Raw genomic sequence first — 8,083 nt, 5'->3', positions numbered from 1 at the left:
ATACATACATAAATATAGCACCCTCTGCTGGGCACAGTTCAAAACTTGTTTATATTCAGATTTTTACTTCACGTCCATTTTTGTTTCAGATTTTCCAGCTTCTGGTTTCATGATGATTTGGTTGTTTTAACACATATAGTTTATTTCTCCTGATCTTATTTTTGGGTGAAATTAAAACAACAAAATACTATAAAACAACTTTTTTATTTAGTTAGACATGAAACACAGATATAGATATAACAGATATAAACACAGATATAAAGATCAACAGCAGACACAATGAACAGCTGATGTTTCAGTGGTGAAGTGTTGACAGCTGCTCCTTCAGCTCCGACAGGACGGACAACGAGGAGCGACCGCCGGCGTTCAGCAGTGACCGGAAAAACATCCTCCACATCCTGGAGAACATGTCGCTGCAGAGAAGAAGGTTTCATACATAAACATCGCAATAAACCGGGTTCAACACCTGAAATGAAATAAACCAGGTTTAACACTAGTAATAAACCAGGTTTAACAGGTTCAACACCTGAAATAAACCGGGTTCAGCACCTGAAATAAACCAGGTTCAACACCTGAAATAAACCGGGTTTAAGTGTGAGTACCAGGTATCGTCTCCACTGAACCGCTCCACCATCCAGCCGCCGTCGTCTTTCACCAGGACCATCCTGCTGTTGGTCAGGAGGAGGTGGACAGTTTCAGCCAGGCCCACTAGGTCCACCTGAAAGGTAGGGAGAGGGGGATGAGTTAGTGAATGAGGCAGGGTGTGTACAGAGTGGACAGGTGTGTTGGAGGCGGTACCAGCTGTGGGGGGGCGGTCGGCTCCAGGAGACCCATACTGATGTAAGTGTGAGCTGACGGCAGCTGCTGGACCGACGTGACGTCCTGGAGGTCCAGGTCCACAGAGGAAGACCAGTCCAACGGGAAGACCCAGTCAGGACACATCAGACCTCTGGACCAACCACAACACAGTGAATCAGCCTCAGAGTCACATGCTACCCCCCCCCCCCAGGTGCTGACCTACCTGTGAGAACAGGTGAGGAGTCTCGGCTGCAGCGCTGCATGGAGCACTCTGCAGGAGTGAAGCTGAGACACCAGCTGCAGCAGAACAACAGCTGTATGACACACTGAGTCATCACTGGATACACACTCTGTGAGCTCCTGAGAGAGAGAGAGAGAGAGAGAGAGAGAGAGAGAGAGAGAGAGAGAGAGGGAGAGAGAGAGAGAGACAGAGAGAGAGAGAGAGACAGAGAGAGAGAGAGAGAGAGCGAGAGAGAGAGGGAGAAAGAGAGAGATTTTCTTTCCTGGAACTTTGCACCTGCTGGAACCTGAAGTCCCCACAGTGTGTGTGTGTGTGTGTGTGTGTGTGTGTGTGTGTGTGTGTGTGTGTGTGTGTGTGTGCGCGCGCATGCGTGTTTTGCTGACTGACCGGAGTGTCTGTGGGGACCTGAACAGGAAGTGACTCACGGTGAAAATGTGATCAGGTGGACATGTGTAGACAGTGATGCATCCGTCCAGGAACAGGAAACAGCTGATCTGAGGGAGGCTGGCGGCGGCCGAGCTCTTCTTCAGGCGATTAAACTGATGAAAATCCCAGGGAACGCAGCAGCTGTCCACCTGCAGCAAATGAACACAGGAAACCACATCTGTCACCATGGAGACCAGAGTGCGTGGTCACCAGGTTAGCACCAGGCTAATACCAGATTAGCGCAGGTTAGCACAAAGCTAACACCAGGTTACCTTGATTAACACACAGTCTTCTTCTGTAGCTCCACTATAGATGGAGAAAGTCCCTCCATCCACCACTCTGGAGTAGATACGATACACTTCACCATCTGGTGGACACAACACAGAGCTGATCAATAATCAATATCTATCAGTTACACAGTTTCCACTCAGTGTGGACGTGGAGAACGTACCAAGCTGCAGACAGCCGCACACAGGAGGGAGGGGCCGGGATTCAGAGTGAAAACCAGGAGAGGAAGTGACATCACAGCGGTCCAACAGCCGCCGCCGAACGTCCGGGTCACAGGGATCCAAGGCGCCTCCAACAGGTCCTGAAGCAGATCAAACTGACAGTGAGTGAGAGGAGCAGGAGGACACCAGCTGCAGGTCTACAGACCACGTACCAGGTGATGGAGCGTCCTGGTCCTGGTCCTGGTCCACTGAGGTCAGGGAGTTGGCCTCCACACTGGTCTCCTGTATGGGACTCAGGTTCTTTGTGACTTTGGAGACTGGTTTCTGAGGGACGGAGCGGGGACAGGAGTCCAGAGTCTGGAGGTCTTCAGGCGTCCCTCTGTGATCATCTGACAACAGTCACATATGAATACATGAACAGGTGAACATATGAACAGGTGAACACATGATCCTAAGATTTTCAGTGGATTAATCCGCCGCTGAAAATAGTCTCCAACAAAGTCACCACTTCCTGTTTAATCTACATTTTGAGGAAATGACTGAGGCTTTAATTAGATTCAGGTCTTCAGTAGGAACCAATGAGATCAGAGCTGGTCCAGAGACTCACCTGGTCGGGGACAGTGGACCTTCAGACACAGTCCTTTCTCGTCAGGACGGAGGAAGACGTCGTCCTGCAGCTCAGACGTCCTGTTGACAGGTGAAGAGTTTGGTCACAGTTTACTCTCACACACGCACGCACAGTGTGTAGGTAGTGTTAATTACCCAGCAGGCCGTGCAGCAGCAGACAGGGACTCATCATAGATCTGGAAGGAGGGGGCTGCGGCTGGACCTGAGTCTCTGCTCTGAGAGGGTTGGGCTTCAGGAAGCACCTGGGACACACACACACGCACACGCACACGCACGCACGCACGCACGCACGCACGCACACACACACGCACGCACACACACGCTGTTGGTCATGTGACATCAACCTTTCACGTGGTTAACGACCACACACACATCATGGTGTAGTAGTACTGTCGTAGTACAGTCATAGTACAGTAGCAGTGTAGTAGTACTGTCGTAGAACAGTAGTAATACTGTAGTAGTACCGTCATAGTACTGTAGTAGTAATGTAGTAGTACCTGTTGTTGTGAGGTCCTCAGCAGTAACAGTCTCATCTTCTCCTCCAGCTCGACACTCAGCTGCTCCTTCACCTCCCTCAGATGTTTCAGTCTCTCTGTAAGAAACAGTCCTCAGGTCAGTGAACGCATCAGTCACAGTCCTCAGGTCAGTGAACGCATCACAGTCCTCAGGTCAGTGAACACATCAGTCACAGTCCTCAGGTCAGTGAACGCATCACAGTCCTCAGGTCAGTGAACGCATCACAGTCCTCAGGTCAGTGAACACATCACAGTCCTCAGGTCAGTGAACGCATCAGTCACAGTCCTCAGGTCAGTGAACGCATCAGTCACAGTCCTCAGGTCAGTGAACGCATCAGTCACAGTCCTCAGGTCAGTGAACGCATCAGTCACAGGTCAGTGAACGCACCGTCCATCTCCCCCTGCCTCTGCTGAAAGTATCTCTGGGCTCGGAGCTCCTCGAAGCTGAACTCCTCTCCTCCTCTCATCAGCAGCTTGTTGCAGTACGCACTCCACTGGCTGGCTCCGCCCTCCTCCTGAAGCCCAATCCTTCCGCTCAGGTGTGTCCCACTCTGATCGGCTGTGCTGCAGCCAATCGGGAAACACGTGGAGGAGTCAGACTATTGAACGTTTCCCAGCAAGTTTACAGTGAGAGTGACGTCAGTACGAGGAGCAACAGAGAGGAAGGTTGTGTCTCATGAGTTTAATGTTTTTTTTTAATAAAAGCATCAGACAGAAAAAATAAATACAGAGACACCTTTGTCCCCTCTGGGCTTCTGTAGAGCGCCATGAACACTTACTGTGAGTCCACAGACGGTCCCACCTGCATCACTGACCCCTCTGCCATGACTGCACCTGGACGGAACGGACCAATCAGAGCTCAGCACTCAGTCTGAACCAATCACAAGCGCGAGAGAGAGAGAGAGACAGACAGACAGACAGACAGACAGACAGACAGACACAGTTTGTCTGAACCTGATTAAACACGGGACATTCGTGTTCCCAATTAACTCTGTAAAGCGGTTTCATCCGGATCAAACCTCGCGATGAGCAGGTTCATTATAACCTGCCGGTCTCACGGAGGTGTTCGCTAACGTCTCTAACGTCGTCAGTCGTTAACCCGGTTTAACTCGGTTTAACTCGGTTTAACTCAGACAACAGGTGGGTAGAAGAAACATTCAAACTCCCGCCGTTTCATCAACACACGAGAGTCCGAGTGAAAAGGTTGTTTTCTTACCTTGTAGTTGACAAATGTTTATACGGGTTCAAACGGAGCCGCCGTCAGAGCTGCGCGGTTTAAATTTTATGCGCGTGCTCTGATTGGACGATTTCATGAGAACGATTCATACGTCATTTCCGTCGTCGCAGCGTCCCCGCTGGTGGGAGTGTGAACTGCACAGGGACAGTGTTACACTCGGTTACACTACACCTCTACTGTGTGTGCGTGTGTGTGTGTTTGCGTGCGTGTGCGTGCGTGTGTGTGTGTGTGTGTGTTCAGAGCTGTTCTGGTCTGGCAGAGTCCTGATGCAGCAGAGTCCTGATGCTGGAGAGTCCTGGACCTGCAGAGTCTTGGTCCAGCAGAGTCCTGATCCAGCAGACACCTGGTCCTGCAGAGTCCTGGTCCAGCAGAGTCCTGGTCCAGCAGAGTCTTGATCCAGCAGAGTCCTGATCCAGCAGAGACCTGGTCCTGCAGAGTCCTGATCCAGCAGAGTCCTGATCCAGCAAACATGAATAATGGAGTGTGAGGGCAGCAGGACTCAGTCCTAAAACCAGAACCATGTTCCCTGGTCCAGAAGTCTCTGGGTGTTTTGTTCGATGGCTGAAATAAGGTTCAACAACATGAGAAACGACAGATTCTTATAATTGGTGATAATAAATAAATAAAGAAGAACACAGATAAATACACTCAGATTATATTCAGAGCTCAGAATCTAATTTTTTTTTTAAAGAAAATAATAAACCTGGTGTAAGTTTATATCAGATCATTAAAAAATAAAAACACTCATAATTATCGTTATTATGTGTTAAGTAGGCGCGGTGGTGCAGTGGTTAGCGCTGTCGCCTCACAGCAAGAGGGTGCCGGGTTCGAGTCCCGGGATCTTTCTGTGTGGAGTTTGCATGTTCTCCCCCTGCCAGTGTGGGTTCTCTCCGGGTTCTCTGGGTTCCTCCCACAGTCCAGAGACATGCAAAATGGGGACTAGGCTAATTGGAGAATCTAAATTGTGAGTGTGAATGGTTGTCTGTCTCTATGTGTTTGCCCTGCGATGGACTGGCGACCTGTCCAGGGTGTACCCCGCCTCTCCCGCGACCCTACTAGAGGATAAGCGGTAGAAAATGAATGAATGAATGAATGAGTGTGTTAAGTATCAAATAATAAGTAAAATAAAGGTCCTGAAACATTTGTTGTTTCAAAGAAAAAGATTTTTAGTTATAAATCACAGAGAATGTGATATGACGTATATGTTCCTATATTATCATCACATATATATACATCCTCTGGATATATGGAGATATACTTTTATAACATATCATATCTATGATGCATTTTTATTTATAACATCCATATATTTTAACAATATATATTTAATTTATAAATACAAGTTTATTAAAACAGCACATGTAGACATACTGTATATCATTAGTTTATGGAAATTTATGTGAATTCTATCATTTTATAATTTATTTATTAAAATATTCACAATGAAACAACAAAAACTTAATGATGTAGTATTTTCCACCAGACCTTTATTTTGAAAAGCTTCCTGAATCTGACCGAATGTACCTGTTGAGGAGCGGCGGTGTCTCCGCCTCCTTCTGGTGTGGCCACACCTGAGTGACGTCAGAGTAACTGGCCAGCCAGGGGAGTGAGACACACCTGAGCAGGTGAACGGACGGAGCAGGGACTGACGGTTCAAACAGACCGTTTGTTTTTCACCGTTTAACGTTTAAATTAACGGCAGAAGCGGAAAACGCTTCGTCTCTTCAGCTGACCTGAACCTGTGAGAGCGGAGCGGTTGGAGTGTCAGGAGGCGGTAAGCTGCTCTTCCTCAAACACTCACACTGACTGCTGCTGAAAATGCCTCCATCCTCCTCTTCCTCCCCCCGGCTGCCGCTCCTCCTCCTCCTCCTCCTCCCTCTGCTTCGGCGCGGCGGCGCGGCAGAGGACGCGGACTGCAGCGGCACTTTCCGCCCCGGTCAGGAAGACTTCGTGCTGGACGCGGAGGACGCGGTGAAGGAGGGTGCGGTTCTGTTGGCCACTGCGCGCGTCCGCTCCCCGGAGGCCTGTGAGCGCGAGTGCTGCGGGAAACCGCGCTGCAATCTGGCGTTGCTGGAGCCGCGCGGCACCGGAGCGGCGGAGGCGGCGGCGAAAGAGGAGGACATGCGCACGTGTGTCCTGTTTAACTGCATCCACAGAAACCGCTTCGTGTGCAGGTTCGTGAACCAGGCCGGATACCTTAGCTACTTCAGAGAGTCCGTGTTCCTGAAACACCTGGAGGGGCCGCAGGAGCCAGGTGAGCCCCCACCTGGACAGTATCAATCAATACTGATCAATAGTGATCATAGATCAATACTGCAGTCATTGGTTACACATCGGCCAATGAGTCTGATCAGTGTCATAGATGATCACGACTGCAGTCACACAAAACCTGGTGGACATATCAGTGTGATGTCATACAGGAGAGAGTGATGTCATACAGAAGAGAGTGTGATGTCGTACAGAAGAGTGATGTCATAGATGAGACAGTGTGATGTCATAGCGAGACAGTGTAATGTCATACAGGACAGTTTGATGTCATAGTGAGACAGTGTGATGTCGTACAGAAGAGTGTGATGTCATAGATGAGACAGTGTGATGTCATAGCGAGACAGTGTGATGTCATACAGGACAGTTTGATGTCATAGTGAGACAGTGTGATGTCATAGCGAGACAGTGTGATGTCATACAGGACAGTTCGATGTCATAGTGAGAGTGTGATGTCGTACAGGACAGAGTGTGATGTCATAGACGAGAGTGTGATGTCATAGTTAGACAGTGTGATGTCATACAGGAGACAGTTTGATGTCATACAGGAAACAGTTTAATAAACATGATTCCTCTGTGACATCACTGTCTCCAGGTGAACCCATTGTGAACGCAGGTCGTGATGTCATCGTTCAGCCCAGAGAGACTGTGACCCTGAATGGAACCGAGAGCCTGGCGCTGGGCGACGCCCAGATCACAGACCACCAGTGGAGTCTGCTGAGCGGAGACCCCAGTGTCAAGATGGAGGTAAGACCTGCTGAGTCACAGAGGGCCAGGCTTAACACAGGTAGACCAGGCAGGGTACGTACTTTCATCTTTGACGTACAGCGCTGCAGCGTTTATGGAACCAAACTCCATTCAATATTCTTACAAGTTGGTGTTCCCCTTGTTTTCATTGAGAACAGTGATAGGATGGTTGTGTACAGGTGAGTCTGCAGGTGGGTTTGGCGTGTTGTGTGATCCTCCAGATCACTCTATGTTTTTAATTCCTCTCTGGAGAAGAAAACTTCTGCTTAACGCACACTGAACCTGCTCCTGTGCGTCCAGGTGATTCACTGTTAAACTGGTTTATTTTGAATGTGGTTCTGCAGAAGACGGATCTACCTGACCAGGTGCGGCTCTCCAACCTGCAGCCGGGCTCGTACGTCTTCCAGCTGACCGTCACCGACTCCAACGACCTGTCAGGTGTTGCCAAGGTTACCGTCCTGGTCCTCAGCCCGGAGATGTCCAGCTGTGAGTGCTCATGGGAAATGTAGTCCACTGTTTTTCCCTCCAAACACACGTAAATCAGATCATGTGATCAGAACTGCCTCATTGACACTTTATTGATCAGTAGAACTGATAGAAACAGTCGATCAGAGTGTTGTGACGTTTAGTGAATCAGTGTTTGTGTTTTCACACTGAGGATCCACACCTGACTTAAACAGGTCAGACTGGAATACCTGCCCCACACACACACACACACACACACACACACACACACACACACACACACACACACACACACACACAACTGTTTATAGAC

At 49.2% G+C, this 8,083-nt stretch overlaps 2 protein-coding genes across 3 annotated transcripts in view; one reads left to right on the top strand and one right to left on the bottom strand.

Annotated features, from left to right (window-relative positions):
• Positions 1-185: 185 nt before the first annotated feature.
• Positions 186-4,508, bottom strand: bub1ba (BUB1 mitotic checkpoint serine/threonine kinase Ba). Of its 2 annotated transcripts, none has more exons than XM_087174696.1 (14): positions 4,273-4,508; positions 3,836-3,927; positions 3,445-3,620; positions 3,039-3,133; positions 2,677-2,783; positions 2,522-2,601; positions 2,127-2,303; positions 1,917-2,054; positions 1,738-1,832; positions 1,465-1,614; positions 1,022-1,158; positions 799-949; positions 603-718; positions 186-413 (listed from the first exon to the last, which is right to left on the bottom strand). In XM_087174696.1, exons 2-14 carry the CDS (start codon positions 3,880-3,882, stop codon positions 296-298), a joined length of 1,587 nt encoding a protein of 528 aa, XP_087030822.1. In that variant the 5' UTR covers positions 3,883-3,927; positions 4,273-4,508; the 3' UTR covers positions 186-295. The 2 variants fall into 2 exon arrangements, with proteins under 2 accessions (XP_087030822.1, XP_023264565.1); XM_023408797.2 differs by having other exon boundaries at positions 3,836-3,890.
• Positions 4,509-5,905: 1,397 nt separating this feature from the next.
• The window catches only part of LOC111656893 (kunitz-type protease inhibitor 1-like), a 4,977-nt gene continuing 2,799 nt past the window's right edge, over positions 5,906-8,083 (top strand). The window contains exons 1-3 of the mRNA XM_023408796.1: positions 5,906-6,547; positions 7,154-7,305; positions 7,650-7,791. Coding sequence (XP_023264564.1) covers positions 6,112-6,547; positions 7,154-7,305; positions 7,650-7,791 — 730 coding nt within the window. The 5' untranslated portion in view covers positions 5,906-6,111. The remainder of the gene's footprint in view (positions 6,548-7,153; positions 7,306-7,649; positions 7,792-8,083) is intronic.

The sequence above is a fragment of the Seriola lalandi genome, unplaced genomic scaffold, assembly GCF_002814215.2.
Source record: "Seriola lalandi dorsalis isolate HSWRI2012SDOR001 ecotype SW California unplaced genomic scaffold, Sedor1 jcf7180002054373, whole genome shotgun sequence".
NCBI classification, from domain to species: domain Eukaryota; kingdom Metazoa; phylum Chordata; class Actinopteri; order Carangiformes; family Carangidae; genus Seriola; species Seriola lalandi.
The sequence above is the reverse complement of the archived record's forward strand: the minus strand, read 5'-3'. Positions and strand labels throughout refer to the sequence as shown.

Coding starts and splice junctions, on each gene's coding strand:
- bub1ba (XM_087174696.1), bottom strand. CDS start 3,882: ATGGCAGAGGGGTCAGTGATGCAGGTGGGACCGTCTGTGGACTCACA. Junction 2,602..2,676: donor GCTGCTGCACGGCCTGCTGG/GTAATTAACACT, acceptor ACCTGTCAACAG/GACGTCTGAGCTGCAGGACG. Junction 1,833..1,916: donor GTGCGGCTGTCTGCAGCTTG/GTACGTTCTCCA, acceptor TGTGTCCACCAG/ATGGTGAAGTGTATCGTATC.